At 40.9% G+C, this 22,537-nt stretch overlaps 1 protein-coding gene across 1 annotated transcript in view; it reads left to right on the top strand.

Annotated features, from left to right (window-relative positions):
- Positions 1-22,537, top strand: part of LOC118211366 (NACHT, LRR and PYD domains-containing protein 3-like) — a gene marked incomplete at its 3' end in the record, with an annotated part of 51,663 nt that overhangs the window by 6,451 nt on the left and 22,675 nt on the right. The window contains exons 2-9 of the mRNA XM_035388525.1: positions 6,781-6,926; positions 7,735-7,845; positions 8,318-8,408; positions 10,129-10,232; positions 11,168-11,237; positions 12,927-13,272; positions 14,145-15,942; positions 20,167-20,340. Coding sequence (XP_035244416.1) covers positions 6,868-6,926; positions 7,735-7,845; positions 8,318-8,408; positions 10,129-10,232; positions 11,168-11,237; positions 12,927-13,272; positions 14,145-15,942; positions 20,167-20,340 — 2,753 coding nt within the window. The remainder of the gene's footprint in view (positions 1-6,780; positions 6,927-7,734; positions 7,846-8,317; positions 8,409-10,128; positions 10,233-11,167; positions 11,238-12,926; positions 13,273-14,144; positions 15,943-20,166; positions 20,341-22,537) is intronic.

Raw genomic sequence — 22,537 nt, 5'->3', positions numbered from 1 at the left:
GAGTTGGATTCCCAATTCTCTTCTGTTTCAGTTTTGCTTTCGCTATTTTTGCCTGAGGGTGGTTAGGACTCATCTATATCTCATCTTTTTATTATTTGTTCCTGTGGAAAAAATGCAGTAAACACATTCCTCTCAAAGATCAGTTGATGAGTGTGTTTCATCTCACTTATGTCAGTTGGATCTTTCAATGGGGAGGTACCAAGTTAATAACAGATAGCAATGTTAAATGTGTGATGAAAAAAAAAATGTTTAAAAATGTTTAACAAATTTAAAATTAAATGTTATATAAAACTAGTGTATTTTATATCTAGGTTTTTCCAATATACAGAAAAAAGAGTTTGAACATGTATTTTTTGAAAAACGAGTGAATTATCCTAATGAAACCATGATCTGTGAGAGGTGAATAACGCCATTGCACTAAATTTTGATGGAATTGTTAGTAATTAGGTACCCAAACAATGTTTATTAGGATTTTTTGGTTTCTGACAACTTTTGGATGTTTAAACATGCACCGGGTCACATTGACCCGGGAACATTTTTGCTGTACCTGAAAAATGAACAGAACAGGAGGGTTAAAGAACACAAGGCCAGTAAGCACTGCTGAGCTCCGGCGTAATCCATATAGCCTGGCGATATTGTAGCCGGTTAACTGGACGACGTGCAGATGGTACGTCATAATGCAGTGTATACATGCGGTGAATGCCGGGTAGATGTGGTGCAAAAGCAATAGACAATTATTAGTGAGGAAAAAACCAGGTTAAAGAAATGTGATCCTGGCTGGGTTTGAGCCAGCAGCTTCATGGTCCGTAGGCTCTAACTTTGACCACTAGGCCATGAACAGACTTGTTGTTAAGACCAGAAATGTTTCATACTAAAAAGATATGGCTATTTTGCATGTGTATGCAAGATTTTGATTGGCTCGTGTAGGTGAAGGATTGGCTGGTGTCGGTAAAATATCCAATAGGGAGACATTTTGTTTGTAGGATAGGCGGCAGGAAGAAGAAGAAGAAGAAGAAGGAGGAAACCCCCCTTCGTTTGGGGCTTTATTGTGTGGACATATGAAGTTGTTTATGAATTCTGTCTGTTGAATTGGGGTGAGAATGTACAGAATTTAATGTTTTTAAGGGCTGAGTGTCTGTGGCTGTTATTTCTGTGTGGGACCCTGAAGCGTGCAAAACTCTTGGTGCTGTACCGGTATAGGGCATGCAGCCCTACCAAGGCGTAACTTGGCAGGATGGCATATCTGCCATCCCAAATCATGGATTTCTGGTGTGGTTCTAGTGTACTTTTACTCTAATCGCAGGCCTCCACATCCAATAACTGGTGGTTTTCCACCCTCCGTTTACCTGGGTGTCACGTGTGAATGCAGTCTGGCACAAAGTAGCATAAATTGTTCTGTTAATTACCTGGGGAAAAGAAAACTAGGGCTGGTTTTAAATTTGTGGTCCAAATTTGAGAATCCATGTTATAGAGTATTTGAGGACCAAATTCAATTGCTTACCATAGGGGTGTCTGATGCACCCTAATATATATTCAAAGAAATATACATAAATAAATGAAGGAGTGAATGAAAAAAATGAAAATGGGGAGGAAAGACAAAAAAAAAACAAATACAATTAATACCTGGTCAGACATAAGCATGATAGCTGGTTCTAATATTCATTTCACTTTAACAAATAGGGGTGTACGAGGAGGGGAACACGAATAAAATAACTAATGAAACACAGACACACACACACACACACATATATATATATATATATATATATATATATATATATATGCAGTTGCACTCAAAATTATTCAGCCCCTCTAATCCATACGATGTCTTTGTGATGTGAATAAAATTTCATGACAATGTATGAACTAAGGCCTTTGTAAACAGAAATACGTGTTTATTAGAACAAGTTCAAGTGATTTTGAAAACCTACAGCTGAGTTCACTATTTGTTATAAGGAAAAAATTCTCTCCAAAAAAATCAATGACCAAATTATTCAACCCCCAAATTCAGTACTTTCTGGAACATACTTTAGCTTTTACAACTTCCAATTAACGCTTCCTATAAGTGCTCCCAAGCCTCTGATACCTCTCTTTTGGAATCGTGGCCCATTCTTTCTGTGCAAATGCTTAAAGTTCACTGATATTCTTTGGTTTTCATGATGCCACTGCTTTCTTTAAATCCCACAAAAGATTTTCAGTGGGATTTAAATCTGGGGACTGAGAAGGCCAGTCAAGGACATTCCAAGATTGTTCCCTGAACCAAGCTTTGGTTGACTTGGATGTATGCTTGGGATCATTGTCTTGCTGGAAAGTCCAATGATCACCAAGCTTCAGCTTATGCACTGAGGGCATCACATTCTTCTCCAGAATGGCCTGGTATTTCAAGGAATCCATGGTGCCAGTCACACACTGAAGATTTCCAGTACCAGAAGCAGCAAAACACCCCCACAGAAGGACTGACCCACCTCCATACTTGACTGTGGGGATGGTGTTCTTCTTGTCATAAGCTGCACCTTTCTTGTGCCAGACATACTGCTTATCCATGGGTCTAAAAAAATTCCAGTTTTGTCTCATCACTCCACTGGTTAAGAATGGAGTGCGGCGAGGTGTCCGGCCATGAAGGCCTTGCTTGTTCAATATCCTTCTTATGGTCTGTACTTATACTTCTGTTCCAGCTTTCAAAAGGTCATCCTGTAAGCCTTTGGCTGTAATATGAGGGGTTTTCTCAGCAGTTCTGAATTGTTTCAAGTCACTTGGCCCTGTGTGTATAAGCATGCACTACATGGGCAGGCCAAACATATGTGTGGAGGGCTTTCTCACAGTCAAGATTGATTGAATAGGTGTGTATATGTCCAATTTGTATTGGTGTGTATGTATTTCGCTGCCCAGCCTTTCTGTTGCGTGAATGATAGTATGTTTCTTGGTATAAGTGTGTGTTCGTAAATATGAATGTAAGATGCTGCCAGAGAAATGTCCCCATGGGGATAAAGAAGTTCTGTATGTATGTATGTACAATATGTATTTTACATGCAGTACTTCTTGTATGTAGCAAATATACAATAACTTGTACATTTACTGAAATTCAGTTCAGAAGTAAGTATAAACATATGTTTTCTGGAGAAATATGCTTCCTCTAGTTACTCACCAGCAGTTTTCTACATGAATTTCAATGTGTTCCATGAGGCAATTCGAAATATTTGACACTTTGATCTGGCACAAAGTTTGCATGACGTAAAATGGTAAGATTACAAAACACAGGGCCAAGTGACTTGAAAGAATTGAGGAAATATTGGGTAGCATTGCTTTGGAATACATCTTACGTAATTTCCGTGAGGCAAGATAGCCTATATTGTTTGTAGTACCGTAACTTGGCGTCATTTTGATATCAATACTTTTAATCGCAGGCCTGGATTTTGGCAGTCTGAATGAATGAGTTATAGACGGGGTATGTTTTGTATGTGTGAGTAACTTGGCATTTTTGTACGTTGAAAACGTGTTTTTTGTGCGATATCATTTCTTTTTGCAAAGCGTTTTATTATGAGAGTGAGAAATGTGAAGTGACCCTGTAAGAAACGGTTGTGGATTATGGCTATTCTTGTGTGAATTTGTACAGTATGATGAGCGTGTACCGTTTGGCAGTTTTGGTTTGCTATATATGTAAAACAGTGGCTGTGACAAAGCGTGCGGTGGCGTAAGTGTAAACGCATCAGAAACGCAGGTGAAATATGGCCAGTGTATGTACTCACGGATTTGACGGCCATCCAACGAGCCTTGATTGACAAAAGAATCAGCAAGCCCGTAGAATTAAAGCTCCCTAGGTCGCAACTTGTGTACCCTTCTGTCCTGCTCCGTTGTCTGTTATTTCGTGGAGATGCACTTTTAGTGTTTGTAAGGTGTATAAGGCATTTTGATAGGCTTATCTGCAGGTAGGAATCCTCTTCGTTGTTTTGCTAAGCTAGAACCGGAAAACTTGATAGTGGAGAATAGGAGCAGACGAAATGATGAAATTGCGTAGTTGAAACAATATATTTTTAGCAGAATGGGCATGTAGGTGAAGGTTGACATGATCATAGACTGTGAAGTAAATGAAGTGACCATGAAGCGAGCTGAGTATCATTATCGAACAGTATATATAACAGTGGCTATAAAACATTAGCCGTTAAAGTGGAGGGTGAAAGAGGAAATTATCTGCCTTAGGGCGAGGCGGGATTCAATCCTTAAACCAGAGGTTTACCAGTCTGTGACTTTGTTAGTGCAGCACCATGATTAGCAAACCTGTCCGTGGTTTTAAAGAAAAACACTGGCCAGTAAGCACAGAAGAGCTCCCGTTGAATCCATATGGCTTTGCAATATTGTAGCCGGTTAATAACTGAACGTGCAGACGGTACATCATAATGCAGTGTATACGTTCGGTGAACGGCGGGTAGATATGGTGCAAAATAATTGAGAAGTAGTAGACAATTATTAGTGAGGGTAAAATCAGGTTAAGGAAACATGTTCCTAGCTGGGCTTGAACCTGCAACCCCATGTTCCCAAGACTGTAACCTTGCCCACTAGGCCACAGGCAGACTAATTGTTTAAACTGGAAATGTTTCAGAATAAAAACGTATGGGTATTTTGCGTGTGTATGCGAGTTTTTGATTGGGTCGTGTAGGTGAAGATTTGGCTGGTGTCGGTGAAATGTCCAATGGGGAGACATGTTAGTGGGATTGGCGGCAGGAAAAATAAGAAGAAGAAGAAGAAGAAGAATGAGAAGAAGAAGGAGAAAACGCAAAATCCCCTTAGTTTGGGGCTTTATTGTGTGGACATGTGAAGTTATTTATGAATTCTGTCTGCTGAAATGGGGTGAGAATGTGCAGAATTGAATGTTTTTAAGGGCTGAGTGTCTGTGGCTGTTGTGGTTATTTCTGTGGGGAACCCTGAAAAGTGCGTAACTTGGCGGGATGGCATACCTGGCATCCCAATATTTGACGTGAAGCTGATCTACACCAGAATGTATGTAAGACATTAAGTTGATCTCAGGCCTGAGGAACAGTGTCGTGCTCTTCCATGGCTTGCTACTTCTCTGGAGTATAAAACTGAGGCAACACACTTATAAAATCCATTTTTCATCAAAAGCAACAAACTCACAAATTAAGAAAAAAATGGTTGTTCACATTCAAAAATAAGGCAATGGGTCAAAAACTAAACAAAGAAAGAAATATATGACTTAATATTGTGAGACCAAATATTAATCATTTTAAAACCACTGGAGTAGAGTTAAACCTGTCCAATAGAGGGTGCTAGTGTATCTTAGCCCCATGCACAGTGAGGTAGATGGTTCAGGGAGCAAAGAACAATCCAGTGGCCACAGTTGGAGAATTACAGAACTTGGTTGCATCGGGGGTCACCAAGTTTCCAATTCTACAATTAATTGCTACCTTAGATGCTCCAAAATTAGATGTTACCTCCATGCCTAAACGCTATTTGGAATGGTTTCAGGAAAAATGGTTTTACTGGGAGTAATCAACAGTTCCAAGAATCTAAATTGTCTCCTTTCATCTACTGTGGTCCAGAGAAATGACATTAGAGCGCTTTGGCCAAGCATAGTTGTTAGCCTATTTCATTTGTGGCCTTTCTGTTAGCTTGAACTAGTCTGCCCATTCTCCTCTGATCTCTCATTAACAAGGTGTTTTTTGTTTATCACACCATTCTCTGTAAACTCTAGAGACTGTACTACATGAAGATCCCAGGAGGGCAGCTGTTTCTGTGATGGTGGAACCACTACGTCTGGCACTGAAGAGTCATGCCACAGTCAAAGTCACTTAGATCACACATCTTGTCCATTACAATATTTGCTCAAACAAAAAACTAAACATCTTCACTATGTCTGCATACTTTATATATTGAGTTGTAGCCACATGATTTGCTGTTTGGTGGAGTAGGCTATTTGCATTAATGAGCGGGTGTACATAATAAAGTTGCCGGTATATAATACAAAGGATATGGGTTTGGTGTTGATTTAGGGATGTGTATACAGAAACAGCCCTCATATATACTGGTATATACAGCGGTGGATCTTTAATGTTACGGGGCTGTTCTGCTTCCACTTATCCTTGGGCCGTTGTTAAAAACAACAGCATCATGAATTCTACCCAGGTACCAGGACATTTTAGCCAGAAACCTGGTTGCCTCTGCCAGCAGACTGAAAGCCACTAGTGGATCTTCCAGCAAAACAGTGATCTCAAGCACACATGACTATTCACAAATAAATGATTAATTAACCACATAAGCCACATTTTGCAATGGGTACAGTCTCCAGACTTGAACTCCATTGGAAACCTGCAGTTTTAATTGAACAGGACAGTTCTTTAGCGAAGATCAAAAGATATTAAGGATCTGGATGGAGGAAGGGTCTGAGATCCCTCCCAGTGTGTTCTCCAGTCTTATAAGACGTTATTCATAAAGACACAGTGCCATTATCCTTGCAAGGGGAGGGTGAATAAAGTTCTGAATAAGGGGTGGAGGGGGCAATAATTGTGACACTTATTTTCTGGAAATAAATGTATAATCTGAGAAATGTGCAATTTTGACCGATTCCATTGAATTCCATTGAATCGTTAACAAAAAATATTTATCAAGTTGTACAATCAATATAGAGTTTAAAACTTACATTTATGTAATACAGTTGCTGTATAGAACATGTTTAGGGCCTATTGAAATTCTTGATTGCTTCCTGTCAACACTGTGACATGTTGTATATATGTGTGTTCAGTGTGTTCTCATTTTGTGTGTTTACAGGTTGGCTAGTATGGGATAGAACCCACATGTGGTGTAAACTGGTCTGATGTGTTCCAGTCTTCTGAGATAGGGGGCGCTGTATCTAAAATGAGTCACTCAGGAGAGCCAGACACCAAAGGAGGAACCCTCAGCACTAACAGAAAGAGGTATGAATGCACAAATCAGATATTTAATGTGATGTGAGTTAGAGCTGCAGTAAGAGAATAAGTTAAAATGGAAGCTCTGTCTCCATGTGCTGTGAGTTAGAGCTGCAGTAAGAGAATGAGTTTAACTGGATGCTCTGTCTCTATGTGGTGTGAGTTAGAGCTGCAGTAAGAGGATGAGTTTAACTGGGAGCTCTATCTCTATGTGCTGTGAGTTAGAGCTACAGTAAGAGGATGAGTTTAACTGGATGCTCTGTCTCTATGTGGTGTGAGTTAGAGCTGCAGTAAGAGGATGAGTTTAACTGGAAGCTCTGTCTCCATGTGGTGTGAGTTGGAGCTGCAGTAAGAGAATGAGTTTTACTGGAAGCTCTGTCTCCATGTGCTATAGGTTAGAGCTGCAGTAAGAGGATGAGTTTAACTAGAAGCTCCGTCTCCATGTGGTGTGAGTTAGAGCTGCAGTAAGAGGATGAGTTTAACTGGAAGCTCTGTCTCCATGTGGTGTGAGTTAGAGCTGCGGTAAGAGGATGAGTTTAACTGGAAGCTCTGTCTCCATGTGGTGTGAGTTAGAGCTTCAGTAAGAGAATGAGTTTTACTGGAAGCTCTGTCTCCATGTGCTGTGAGTTAGAGCTGCAGTAAGAGAATGCATTTAACTGGGTGCTCTGTCTCCATGATTTGAGCTGTACAAAATAAGTATTGTACCTTACTGAACCTGTGTTTAGCAGTTGTCTATGACCATGAAATGCACTTTTTGTACGTCGCTTTGGATAAAAGCGTCTGCCAAATAAATGTAATGTAAATGTAATGATCACAGGGTCCAGGAGGAAAGAGCAGGGTCACCTGTACCCAGCTGTCTGTCTATGAAGAGTGATCGTTCAATGGATTATCCAGTTGACTTCAAAGGGGTATTCCCAGCTGATTCAAGGTAATTACACAGGTTCATACTGACACTACTGTTTAATTCTACTTCAATCTGGCTGGTATCGTTCACGTGTGGGTGGGGGTATTATGTCACGTTCAGATGTGCTGTGAGTTAGAGCTGCAGTAAGAGGATGAGTTTAACTGGAAGCTCTGTCTCCATGTGCTGTGAGTTAGAGCTGCAGTAAGATGATGAGTTTAACTGGAAGCTCTGTCTCCATGTGGTGTGAGTTAGAGCTGCAGTAAGAGAATGAGTTTTACTGGAAGCTCTGTCTCCATGTGGTGTGAGTTAGAGCTGCAGCAAGAGGATGAGTTTAACTGGGTGCTCTGTCTCCATGATTTGAGCTGTACAAAATAAGTATTGTACCTTACTGAACCTGTGTTTAGCAGTTGTCTATGACCATCAAATGCACTTTTTGTACGTCGCTTTGGATAAAAGCGTCTGCCAAATCAATGTAATGTAAATGTAATGATCACAGGGTCCAGGAGGAAAGAGCAGGGTCACCTGTACCCAGCTGTCTGTCTATGAAGAGTGATCGTTCAATGGATTATCCAATTGACTTCAAAGGGGTATTCCCAGCTGATTCAAGGTAATTACACAGGTTCATACTGACACTACTGTTTAATTCTACTTCAATCTGGCTGGTATCGTTCACGTGTGGGTGGGGGTATTATGTCACGTTCAGATGTGCAGTGAGTTAGAGCTGCAGTAAGAGGATGAGTTTAACTGGAAGCTCTGTCTCCATGTGGTGTGAGTTAGAGCTGCAGTAAGAGGATGAGTTTAACTGGAAGCTCTGTCTCCATGTGCTGTGAGTTAGAGCTACAGTAAGAGGATGAGTTTAACTGGAAGCTCTGTCTCTATGTGGTCTGAGTTAGAGCTGCAGTAAGAGGATGAGTTTAACTGGAAGCTCTGTCTCCATGTGGTGTGAGTTAGAGCTGCAGTAAGAGGATGAGTTTTACTGGAAGCTCTGTCTCCATGTGATGTGAGTTAGAGCTGCGGTAAGAGGATGAGTTTAACTGGAAGCTCTGTCTCCATGTGCTGCGAGGTAGAGCTTCAGTAAGAGGATGAGTTTAACTGGGTGCTGTGTCTCCATGTGCTGTGAGTTTGTGCTGCAGTAAGAGAATGAGTTTTACTGGAAGCTCTGTCTCCATGTGCTATAGGTTAGAGCTGCAGTAAGAGGATGAGTTTAACTGGAAGCTCTGTCTCCATGTGCTGTGAGTTAGAGCTGCAGTAAGAGGATGAGTTTTACTAGAAGCTCTGTCTCCATGTGGTGTGAGGTAGAGCTGCAGTAAGAGGGTGAGTTTAACTGGGTGCTCTGTCTCCATGTGCTGTGAGTTAGAGCTGCAGTAAGATAATGCATTTAACTGGGTGCTCTGTCTCCATGATTTGAGCTGTACAAAATAAGTATTGTACCTTACTGAACCTGTGTTTAGCAGTTGTCTATGACCATGAAATGCACTTTTTGTACGTCGCTTTGGATAAAAGCGTCTGCCAAATCAATGTAATGTAAATGTAATGATCACAGGGTCCAGGAGGAAAGAGCAGGGTCACCTGTACCCAGCTGTCTGTCTATGAAGAGTGATCGTTCAATGGGTTATCCAGTTGACTTCAAAGGGGTATTCCCAGCTGATTCAAGGTAATTACACAGGTTCATACTGACACTACTGTTTAATTCTACTTCAATCTGGCTGGTATCGTTCACGTGTGGGTGGGGGTATTATGTCACGTTCAGATGTGCAGTGAGTTAGAGCTGCAGTAAGAGGATGAGTTTAACTGGAAGCTCTGTCTCCATGTGCTGTGAGTTAGAGCTGCAGTAAGAGGATGAGTTTAACTGGAAGCTCTATCTCCATGTGCTGTGAGTTTGAGCTGCAGTAAGAGAATGAGTTTTACTGGAAGCTCTGTCTCCATGTGCTATAGGTTAGAGCTGCAGTAAGAGGATGAGTTTAACTGGAAGCTCTGTCTCTATGTGGTGTGAGTTAGAGCTGCAGTAAGATGATGAGTTTAACTGGAAGCTCTGTCTCAATGTGCTGTGAGGTAGAGCTTCAGTAAGAGGATGAGTTTAACTGGGTGCTCTGTCTCCATGTGCTGTGAGTTAGAGCTGCAGTAAGAGAATGCATTTAACTGGAAGCTCTGTCTCCATGATTTGAGCTGTACAAAATAAGTATTGTACCTTACTGTACCTGTGTTTAGCAGTTGTTTATGACCATCAAATGCACTTTTTGTACGTCGCTTTGGATAAAAGCGTCTGCCAAATAAATGTAATGTAAATGTAATGATCACAGGGTCCAGGAGGAAAGAGCAGGGTCACCTGTGCCCAGCTGTCTGTCTATGAAGAGTGATCGTTCAATGGATTATCCAATTGACTTCAAAGGAGAATTCACAGCTGATTCAAGGTAATTACACAGGTTCATACTGACTCTAATGTTTAATTCTACTTCAATCTGGCTGGTATCGTTCACGTGTAGGTGGGGGTATTATGTCACTTTCAGATGTGCAGTGAGTTAGAGCTGCAGTAAGAGGATGAGTTTAACTAGAAGCTCTGTCTCCATGTTCGGTGAGTTAGAGCTGCAGTAAGAGAATGAGTTGTACTGGAAGCTCTGTCTCCATGTGCTATAGGTTAGAGCTGCAGTATGAGGATGAGTTTAACTGGAAGCTCTGTCTCCATGTGCTGTGAGGTAGAGCTGCAGTAAGAGAATGAGTTTTACTGGAAGCTCTGTCTCCATGTGGTGTGAGTTAGAGCTGCAGTAAGAGGATGAGTTTAACTGGAAGCTCTATCTCCATGTGCTGTGAGTTCGAGCTGCAGTAAGAGAATAAGTTTTACTGGAAGCTTTGTCTTCATGTGCTATAGGTAGGAGCTGCAGTAAGAGGATGAGTTTAACTGGAAGCTCTGTCTCCATGTGCTGTGAGTTAGAGCTGCAGTAAGAGAATGCATTTAACTGGAAGCTCTGTCTCCATATGCTGGTGCTTTGGTATTTTGTATTTGTCCTGATATTGTAGCTTATTCTTCTGCCTAGTTGGCTTTGCAGAGGTTAGGTCTGAATAGTGTTCACTTTGTGAACTAAACTGTGTTCTTGGCTAGAAATAGCTGTACAAAATAAGTATTGTATCTTACTGAACCTGTGTTTAGCAGTTGTTTATGACCATGAAATGCACTTTTGTACGTCGCTTGGATAAAAGCGTCTGGTAAATAAATGTAATGTAATGTGCTGTGAGTTAGAGCTGCAGTGAGAGGATGAGTTTAACTGGAAGCTCTGTCTCCATGCGCTGTTAGAGCTTCAGTAAGAGGATGAGTTTAACTGGAAGCTCTGTCTCGATGTTTTGTTCACAGGATCCAGCAGTCACTGGAGTACAGCTCTTTTGATGAGAAGAGTTCAGATAAATTATCTTCCTCAAAAAAGGTATGACATCTTTTTTTCTAGTTTTTTATGGCTTATGTCTTTTCTTTGTGCAGTACATTTATTTGGTATATATAATGCCTTATATAATACAGTACAAGGGTAATGTTTACAAGTTCCTAACATTGCCCTTAATATTAATAACATATTGCACCTTTTTTATATTATTCATGATCATCAAAAGTGGAATATCATATGAACAGAATAAACCAGCTTTTTACTTAAACATTTAAAAAATGTAATAAAAATGCTCTATTTTAATGATCTTAACGTATAGTAAAGCACGTGGCACACATATATTTAGGTTGTGTCCAAACCCACTTATGCGCGTTTACCAGTGGATTATTTGAGCGCAATGTAAGGCACAATGTTCCAATGGACTGAACATATTGCCTTAATTTATAGGTGTGTCTTGGGCATAGACATGTTATAAACCAGTCAGCATATCATCTCCCATTCCCTCTAAAAGCCACCTGCACTTGCACCTTGGTGGATTTATAATATAATGGTGGACTTAAAAAGACTTAGAAAAGACAGATTTACCTCTGTCATACAAGACCTGTTTCTATGCGAGTCCATTAAAATTCGGAGATCTAAAAAAACAACCATCATGCACAGTGAATCCCGCAGACCATATTTGAAAATAAATCATAAAAAGGTGATTTAAAATGTCGAAATAAATGCAGTATTCGCTGGGCAATGTTGTGGATTTTTTCAATCAAATAAACCATTCTGTCTGCTTGGCTGGCTATAGATGAAGCTGCTCTTCTGCCAGCTGATTCCTCCTTGCCCGTGCTGCTGGGGTATCTCGGTTCATTAATATGCATCAGCACATTCAGTTCACCATCACGCCTTCTAAAGTCCTGTAATGTGTCCTTGTTCATGTCTGACACATCCATGACTTTGGCAACGTTATGCAACACACAACACGCCACAAAGAATATTCAGGCCTTCTAAGGGCTGTATTGTAATGTTCCACCTGACTTATGCTAACATCTGAAGTGTATTTTCAGCATTCCAAACATCCTCTCTTTGGGCTACAGTAAATGTTTGCATGTGTTTTCGACTGAATGACTATTCACACACTCCATTATATTATCTTCAGCTGTGTCTTTATCGGACAGCCATTGTACCCTAACAGCCACCCCTCCAGGAGGGGGATCACCCTAGAAGACTGCAGGAATGACAGAGTTGGCCAATATAAAGGAGTCATGTCTTTATCCAGGATAATTTACGGATGCATGTGTAACCTTACACGTAGCATCGTAAAAATTCAATGTTATGGTTCATGAATTATGGCCCATTTTATTTGTCATGTTAATTTATTATTGTGATACAGCACACCTCTTCCTGTGTTTATTTTACATTGATACAGCACACCTCTTCCTGTGTTTATTTTACATTGATACAGCACACCTCTTCCTGTGTTTATTTCAGTGATACAGCATATCTCTTCATGTGTTTCTTTCACAGTGATACAGCACACCTCTTTTTGTCTTTATTTTGCACTGATACAGCACACCTCTTCATGTGTTTATTTCACACTGATACAGCACACCTCTTCATGTGTTTATTGAATAGCGATACGTCACACCTCTTCATATGTTTATTTCACACTGATACAGCACACCTCTTCATGCGTTTATTTTACACTCTGATACAGCACACCTCTTCATGTGTTTATTTCAGTCTCTTTTGCGCACTCTGATGAAGCTGAAGAGGGATGAGAAGTTGAAACTGTTTCAGAGCCATCTGAGTCAGGATTGCCCAGAATGCTGTCTTGAAGATCAGAGTCTGCCTGAAGATCCTACTTGGCTGGCTAAGTTTATGAAGTTTATTAATGAATTGTTCGACATTAATGAAGTTGATGATTACCCAGAATGCATTGAGAGAGAGCAGGAGGATCCTGAGGCTGTGTGCATAGTTGAGAAGTTGCTGGAGACCTGTGGCAGTGAGGGGTCTCTGAAGATCACACTCCACATCCTGAGGAACATGAAGCAGAAGGATCTCGCTGATTTGCTGGAAAGAGATGAGCACAGTAAGAGCTTTCTCTCATTGCTACTGTGTGTCAATCAGAATTTTGAAATTAGTTTAGATAGCAAATCTAACAGTGATCAGTGTTCTGATTTACAGCATCTACACTTTCATAATACTGTTTTACATTGACAATATTACATACTGTAAATAAAAGGCCAAAAATAACATTTATTTAAATTTAGCATTTAAATTTATTAACATATTGCCTCGAGCAGTTATTAAAGGGACAAGGAAATGAACAAGATTAAATGTCCCAGAGGGGGGTTTAAAGGCAGAATCTTGTGCTCAGAATCCAGTAACTAGACCTCTGTCCCATCAGACATACTGCCCTGAGTTTGTATCCCAGAATCAATCTCAGCAATCAGTATAAAAGTATTACATTATAAGGGCCTCTTGGTGTCTCACGCTGTAAAGAAGCTCATTCCAAAAGCAAAAGCTTGACCCTGCAATGGGGTGTCCTTGTCGGAGGCAGTTGGTTGGGAACTCGGAATCGAAAAAGCGCTCCTTTTCATCATAATGAAAAAAATACCCATTAGTGTTAATTCAGTCGAAAACGATTATATCGAGAGTGACAGTGACACTGATGCTGCTGTCAGCAAGAAATTCTATTTCAATGATGGAAAGTATGTAATACTGTCAGAGAGGTGTGTAATGCTGTGTGAGAGGTGTGTAACACACTGTGAGAGAGGTGTGTAATGCTGTGTTAGGTGTGTAACATACTGTTATAAGCATATAACACTGATATGTGTGAAATATTGTGAAGACAGAATGCATTAATACTTTTATTGGCTGTTTTTTCTTAAAATCTGTTATTGAGTGGGAAATGTTTATCACATTTTTTAAATCATTATTTCTCATATTTCCGCTCTTCAGATGAGTCCATAAAAAGAGCCCAGCAGGCACTGAAAACTCATCTGAAGAAGAAATTTGAATGCATATTTGAAGGTTTAGCAAAGCAGAGGCACCCAGCCCTCCTCAATGAGATCTATACAGAGCTCTACATCACAGAGGGGGGAAGTGGGGAGGTCAATGATGAACACGAAGTCAGACAGATTGAGACGGCATCCAAGAGACAAACCACACAGGAGACTGCAATCCTCTGCAATGACATCTTTAAGCCTTATCCTGGACAAGAGAAACCTATCAGAACTGTGCTTACAAAGGGCATCGCTGGCATTGGGAAAACTGTCTCTGTGCAGAAGTTCATTCTGGATTGGGCAGAAGGAAAAGCCAATCAGGACGTTGATTTCATCTTCACTCTTCCTTTCCGAGATCTGAATCTGCAGAAGAAAAGAGAATTCAGTCTGATGCAGCTTCTGCAGCACTACTTTCCACAGCTGAAAGAGATCGAAAGTGTTGAAGGTGAAGTCAACACCTTCAAAGTTGTATTTATCTTTGATGGACTGGATGAGTGTCGACTTCCTCTAAATTTCCAAAGTAATAAGTACTGCTCCGATATAACAGAGTCATCATCAGTGGATGTGCTGCTGACCAACCTCATTAAGGGGAATCTGCTTCCCTCTGCTCTCCTCTGGATCACCTCCCGACCAGCAGCAGCCAATCAGATCCCTCCTGAGTGCGTCCACCAGGTGACAGAGGTACGAGGGTTCAATGACCCGCAGAAAGAGGAGTACTTCAGGAAGAAAATCAGAGATGAGAACCAGGCCAGCAGAATTATCTCACACATGAAGTCATCCAGGAGCCTCTACATCATGTGTCACATACCAGTCTTCTGCTGGATTTCTGCTACTGTTCTGGAGACAATGTTGGGTGAAACAGAGAGTGGAGATCTGCCCAAAACTCTGACTGAAATGTACACACACTTTCTGATCATTCAGACTAATGTGAAGAATCAGAAATATCATGGCACTGATGAGACAGACACAAAGAAGATGTCAGCATTAGATACAGAAATCATCCTGAAACTGGGGCAGCTGGCTTTTCTACAGCTGGAAAAGGGCAATCTGATATTCTATGAAGCAGACCTGAGAGAGAGTGGCATTGATGTCAGTGAAGCTTCAGTGTACTCTGGGGTGTGCACAGAGATCTTTAAAGAGGAGTGTGGGTTGCACCAGGAGAAGGTCTACTGCTTTGTGCATCTGAGCATTCAGGAGTATCTGGCTGCCCTCTTTGTATTTCAATCATGTGTAAATGAGAACAGAAATTTACTCAGAGCAGAAGAATCAAAACCTCACAGTGACAGAGTGCAGCTGTCTGAGTTAAACAGGAATGCAGTGGATCAGGCCTTAGAGAGTAAGAATGGACACCTGGACCTTTTCCTCCGATTCCTTCTCGGCCTCTCTCTGGACTCCATTCAGACTCTCTTAGGAGGACTACTGACAGAGATAGAAAGCAGATCACAGAGCATTAAGGAAACAGTCCAGTTCATTAAGGAGAGGATCAGAAAGGAATCTTCAGCAGAGAGGATCATCAATCTGTTCCACTGTCTCAATGAACTGAATGATAACTCTCTAGTGCAGGAAATCCAGAATTCCCTGAGATCAGGAAAACTTTCTGATAAAAAGCTGGAACCAGACCAATGTTCAGCTCTGGCCTTTGTGTTACTGATGTCGGAGGAGATACTGGATGAGTTTAACTTGAAGACATACAACACATCAGCAGCAGGTCATCAGAGACTGGTACCAGTAGTCAGGAACTGCAGGAAGGCCATGTGAGTATTACGTTATTAATAATGTAGATGATTGACCACATATTTTCCCACTTTTTAATTCTAGTCAGAACAAAGTGCAATAAAATTGCCGGGCAACAGAAAATTTGGTTAAAAAACGATTTATGAATCAAGATGTTTTAACTTGTGCCCTCATTTAATGTCTTATATCCAGAACATAAGCAGCATCAAATGCAAAACCTCAGCACTTATCATATATTTTATTTTATTTACTATTACTATTTACTGATTATATACATTTACTATGCTCTGGATAAGAGCGTCTGCTAAATGCCTATAATAATAATAATAATAATACTAATTATTTGCAAAGATACACAATTGTGAAATAAATAATGAGTTTATTGATATCAGAGTAATCTGATGGATCAACCTTTGTCAGAACATACAATTCATGCAGATTAAAATGAAGAGAAGCTATATTAAGTTACAGTATTAAGAAAAGGTGCCCTATTTTGGTGATAGCACAGGCACAAACACACCTGGAATTGCTTGTCATATTTTTCACTTTCACCAGGGTTGTTAGTTTTATGGTCTGCGGTTAATCTGCTTGTGTCAACATGGGTTTGTTGGTGCAATCGGTAATAGAATAGAAACCAATAGAAACATTCGGCACTGTGTTAGTTTGGTGTTGAATAATGTGTTTGCAGTTAAACCAACCCATACCAGGTTTTAACTCGTCCTATTTTGGCATTATAACTGTGCCACACATGTGAATCCATAAACACATAACACAGATACAAGAAATATTTTCTTTATTTCAATTAACTATTTTAAAGAAAAATTATTCAGTTCAATGCTGTCTATTTAGGCAGTGGAGTTAATTGTGTAAGCTACTTGAATGAGACAGGTGGGAGACCGGCTTTACACCCCTCAGATAGTGTTTACAGTGAGCCCAGAACGCACTGTAAACTTGCTTTTAATCACGTGTTTGGCTGGGCTAGGTCAATGATTGAGTGGACCTTAGGAATGTTGAAAATGCATTTTAGAATTCTGGATGGATTGGGTGGTACAACACTATACAGCCCTCAGAAAGTCAGTGCATTCTTTGTGGTGTGCTGTGTTCTACACTACATAGCCATATGCCATGGATGTGACATAGACCTCACTGAGGACACATTACAGGACTTTCATACAGAGAGAAGCAGAGTCGCATGTGACGATCGCTACAGAGATTACAGAGCACAGAGTGCACGAGAGAGCAGGGACTGGTTGGCTGTGGAGCCGTTTCACTAGTGAATGTACATTCATCTTATCAAGTGCATGTCTGGAATGGTTGACACTTAGTTGAAGTAAATAATTTTTTGTTTATTTTAAATAGTGGTATGAAACAAAAATTGACAGTAAAGAAACAAAAAAGCTATAGTAAATCCAAAGAAAATGCTTCTTTCCTGTCCTCTGGTGCACAAGCGCAATGCCTGCCTAGCTGAAACAGTAGCGGCAGCAGCAGGATGGAGAGGCCGACTGGAGGCTGTCTCTGCCAGCTGCCAGCCGCTCCTGGCCAGTCTGGGAATATTCTCCCTGTGGAACTGTTCATGGGAACAGAACCATTTATTACAGCTTTTAAAACTGGCATATGAACAGAAAATACACTGTTTTTGTTTAAATATTAACAAAAGATTTAATCAAAACTATTCAGTTTCATCTTCATTGGTTTGTATAAGTCCTCATAATGGTTGTAATAGGTCATAGTGTTGGGCAGAGAAAATTCTCCCCTTAGAATAACCAGGCATGACAAGGTATATCCATATAAGAAATAGGATTTATTTCTGCAGAAAGAGTCCAGTACCTACACACAACAAAATGGATATGCACGAACTGAAGAAAGCAGGGGCAGTTGGTACTTGGTTAATACATAAGCATATAGTAGGATAAAAAAATAAAAAATAAATGATTGGCTTTGTCTAGTCATATAGCATAAATACTGAATAAGCACACGGTGACCTCTTAATCTTAAGCGTTACATAAACAAGCTTTAAATCAGAAATAATTAAATCAGAAATAATAGTTTAGTCTTTATCTATCAGTTGCTTTCAGAGTCCTGGGCAGCATGGTGTCATAGCCAGTTTCTCCCTGGCAGGATGGCAAGGGCGAAGATAAGGAGGAAAGCCAAGCTCACCAGTTTGAACTTCTACAAATGTATAAGACAGAGAGAAAGAAAACACACAGACACACACAAACACACATACATGCATTATTTCTAACTTATTCTTGTCCTTGGGAGGTCTGGTGCCTGGAGGGGCCCTGCTGCAAGGTCTAGGAATTTAGTGTTGTACAGATTTCTAGTTATGCTAGAGAACTCTCTCCTCGCTTCAGTTGAGATGATCACAACACACTTGCTGTTCAGCCATGGTGAAATTAGCATTTGGCTGTGTTTCCCAAAGGGACAGAAATGGGGTGATCTGATTGGCAATAATGAAACCAAACCCAACCACACCCACAGTCAATTTATTCTGATCAAACCAGCCTCTTTTACAACTGTGCCACAGTTGTGCTAGTGCCTGGAGTCAAGAAATTACTGAAATACCCAAATTCACCAGTGCCTTGCATTGCTGCTACTGTTTGACAGTTGTGCCTTTACTGAGAAAATAGGGCCCAATTAAACATCTCATTTAATAACATAGATTCAATTACATGAACAAAAATTAGACAGTCCTGGAAATAAAGTAAAAGATTATCATGAAAGAAATGAATGAAAGACAAAACAAAACCACAGCTTGTCTCTCCCACATTAAAACTGGTCAAAGCCAAAGACGCACAGCTGAGAAGCTAAACAAAGCTGAGACACAAGGCCAAAGGCTCATGTTTGCTTAAGAAGTCAACACTTTATAGCCTGTATTCAATGAACTTTTGTCCTTAACTTGGCCTTGGACTAGTAAATGCACTTCACATCTTTTCTTCACAAACTCAGTTTGGTGAATTAATTCAAGTTATTGATGACATTCCTTACTTTTATTGTAAGTTTTAATTATAAGAACAAATGTTGTTTGAATCCCTGCCATGTGTTTGAAAGAGGGGGGTTCCCCTTCTCTTCCTGGTCTATGCATAATTAATTAGTGATTAGAAGAGAACAAAGGAGAGACTTATCTATACCCCTTTTTATATTTTACTTTTAAGCCACTTGATAGGATAACACTTCTTTTCAATGTCATGATTAGAATTATGTTAAGTTTGGTTTGGGAGGGATACGTTTGGTTATAAATGAAATGTTTGTGTTTCTATGTTGGGAGGCTAGCGCAGGCAGTAAATGCACCAGGTTTCAAGGCCAGTAGTACCACCCTGGTCTCTGCTTTATTCTGGTATAGGCTGACCCAGAATCTCCAGCATAGTGCTTGTAGATAGAGTGAAAATATGAAGGTAGAGGAATTGTAGGATATAATTGTGTGCCAGCGTGAGGTCTTCTCAGGGAACTGTTAAAGTGACCTCTGCCCCCAGTGCCTGTTCTTGAGTTAATTCTGTGGCTCATCTCAGGCCAAAGCCTGACCTGTACAGGGATTCTGAAGTTTCCTGGAGCCCAGAACAGGTGGTGTCTCCTTGGGCTGCGCCATCAAATGTATCACTATATCAATAAAATGAACTCAAAGGTATCATTAACAGGAGTTCCCACAGACCTTTGGAATACCTTGTTTCTCTACCTGGTCATATATAACACCAGAAGAACGGACACACAGCTGGTTTTATGTGAACAGATAACTTCCTTGTCTTTCTGCTTCTAAAGTTAATCTACTATTACGCTAATTGTATTTTAGCTTGCAATGCTGTGGGTTGTTTGTCACAGAAAACCTAAACTAAAGAAGCAAACTCACTGTCCTCTCTGGAAGATGTGCTTTATCCTTTGCATCTTTCCTTTTGGTGGTTGCTGTGCCAAACATTCATCAGCTTTGCAAGTTCCCTCACTGTCCACTTTGAAAGATGGCAGCTGACCTTCTGGGATGGGGTGGGAACTTACAGTATAAGAAAAGGGGCCATTTGGGTCAGAATTACATCTGTAGAACTGTCACAGTTCAGTCCAGCAGGATGTGTAATTCTCAGGTCCAAAGTGCGGCAGCTGGAGAGTGTAGCACAGACATCTTCCTCAGAGCATCATCAACCTTAAAATCCTCAATTTCACTCTTCATTACTGAACACTATCATTTGTATCATTTACCACATGTTTTATGTATACCTAATATTATTATACTATAAAATATTTACTCTTCTTTGCAGACTGAACAGCTGTGACCTCACAGAGAAGTCCTGTGATATTGTGGCCTCAGCCCTCCAGTCATCAAACTCACCCCTGAGAGATCTGGACCTCAGCTACAATAACCTGGGAGATTCAGGAGTGGAGCTGCTCTGTGCTGGATTGAGGAGTCCAAACTGTAAACTACAGAGACTGGGGTGAGTAGTGCTGTGTACTGTGTGATCTTAACTAAATAGAATTTGTGATTATGGTTCTATTCAGTGAAATATTAAAACGCTCTTTCTCTCTTAGTTTACTACTCTGTCCGCCAGCATTCTTTCTTTGCCCATATATACCTTACTCCTCTATCACAACAAGCAAATAAAAGCAGGATAAAACCTTTTGAGGGTTGCCAGGTTTGTGGTTCCTGAGCAGAATGTAAGGTTTCAGTGGAGTCTGTAGTATCAGGTCACAGGTGATGACTGGATGCTGAGTGTCTGATTGACATGGTAAAAGATTGACCACCTGTATAGTAAAATGTTTCGGGTCTGTCCCACATTGCAGTCTTCATCCATCTCCATTATTCACTACCTGCTATGAAATCTAATGAAATCCATATATTTACCCCACTCTCTTTCACACACTGACCTTTTGATGAAGGTGAGTTTTACTCCTTCGTCACACACCTGTGTGTGCTACAGGATTGTGGTGTTTCTGAAAGGATTGTGAATAAAATTGCATTTTATTCTGCTGGTAAAGCCAAGCATTAACTGGCCGGTAGGGTATGTGTGTACATCTCGGTGGGAGAGTATCCATCTGAACAACATGTGAGCTGCTGTTTAGATGCAGTGTTACATCATTTAGTTTAATCAGTTTTCTGTGGTTCCAGTCCCAAGTCATAGGATGGACATTATACCATTATAAGCAGGCATGCTGAGTGGAATAGCCTGATTCAGAGATCAATGATCTGGCTCTAGCTCCTATCATCTAAAGGATAACATCATTTACAGGAGTATTTCTTAGATAAGTGTTCTAATAACTCTCAAATGCCCCCAGTTATTAAATTTTTTGTGCAGTTTATATTACTCCACAAGGTCTACCAAACGTATTGATAAGGGGTTTTAAAAGAAAAAAATGACTTACTACATCAGGCTTTTATTATCATCATTATTATCATTGTTACATTACATTACATTACATTACAGGCATTTGGCAGACGCTCTTATCCAGAGCGACGTACAAAAAAGTGTATAACCATAACCAGGAACAAGTATGACGAAACCCCTAGAGAGAAGTACTGGTCCAAGTACAGGGAACAACCGCATAGTTCAACTTGGACCCTGGTGGTTAAACTGATTAACACTAACAACGAGAACGGCAACAACGCAATCTATGGAAAAATAAAAATAAATAAAAATGCAAGTAGTCGTTAAGACTGGCACATCAACTAAGTCACCTATTAAACAGCTGCCTAGTTACAACCCTAAGTTTAGTCATTTACAGGGGGGGAAGGGAGGGATGGGGAGAGGTGCAGCCTGAAGAGGTGGGTCTTCAGTCGTTGTTTGAAATGGGTCACAGTCTCATCTGTTCTGACCTCCACAGGGAGGTCATTCCACCATCGTGGGGCCAGAACAGACAGGAGACGTGTTCTGGAAGTGCAGGTGCGAAGAGGGGGAGGTGCTAGGCGTCCTGAGGTAGCAGAACGGAGGGATCTGGCTGGCATGTAGGGTTTGAATATCTTGTGAAGGTATGCTGGGGCTGATCCCTTGACTGCCTGGTATGCTAGAACCAATGTTTTGAATTTGATGCAAGCTATAACAGGCAGCCAGTGGAGGGTAGTGAGCAGGGGAGTTACGTGGGAGTGTCTGGGGAGGTTGAAGACCAGACGAGCCGCAGCATTCTGAATGAGCTGCAGGGGTCTGGTGGCAGATGCCGGTAGTCCAGCCAGAAGAGAGTTGCAGTAGTCCAGGCGGGATAGAACCATTGCTTGGACCAGGAGCTGGGTTGAGTAGGTGGTGAGAAAGGGGCGGATTCTGCGGATGTTGTATAGGAAAAATGCAATGTTGTTGGAGAGGGACAGCCTGTTGTCCATCATCACTCCGAGATTCTTGGCGCAGGGTGATGATGTCACTACGGTGTCCCCTAAGGAAATGGAAAAGTCGAGGAGGGGAGAGGATAGAGCAGGAATAAAGATTAGCTCCGTCTTTCCCGGGTTGAGCTTCAGGTGGTGATTGTCCATCCAGCTCTGTATGTCCCTCAGGCAAGCGGAGATGCGGGCAGGGACCTGTGTGTCCGATGGGGAGAAGGAGAGAAAGAGTTGCGTGTCGTCGGCATAGGAATGATAGGACAAGCCATGGGCAGATATTACAGGGCCAAGGGATCTGGTGTACATGGAGAAGAGAAGGGGACCAAGGA

Source organism: Anguilla anguilla, chromosome 13 (assembly GCF_013347855.1).
Source record: "Anguilla anguilla isolate fAngAng1 chromosome 13, fAngAng1.pri, whole genome shotgun sequence".
NCBI lineage: Eukaryota > Metazoa > Chordata > Actinopteri > Anguilliformes > Anguillidae > Anguilla > Anguilla anguilla.
The sequence above is the reverse complement of the archived record's forward strand: the minus strand, read 5'-3'. Positions and strand labels throughout refer to the sequence as shown.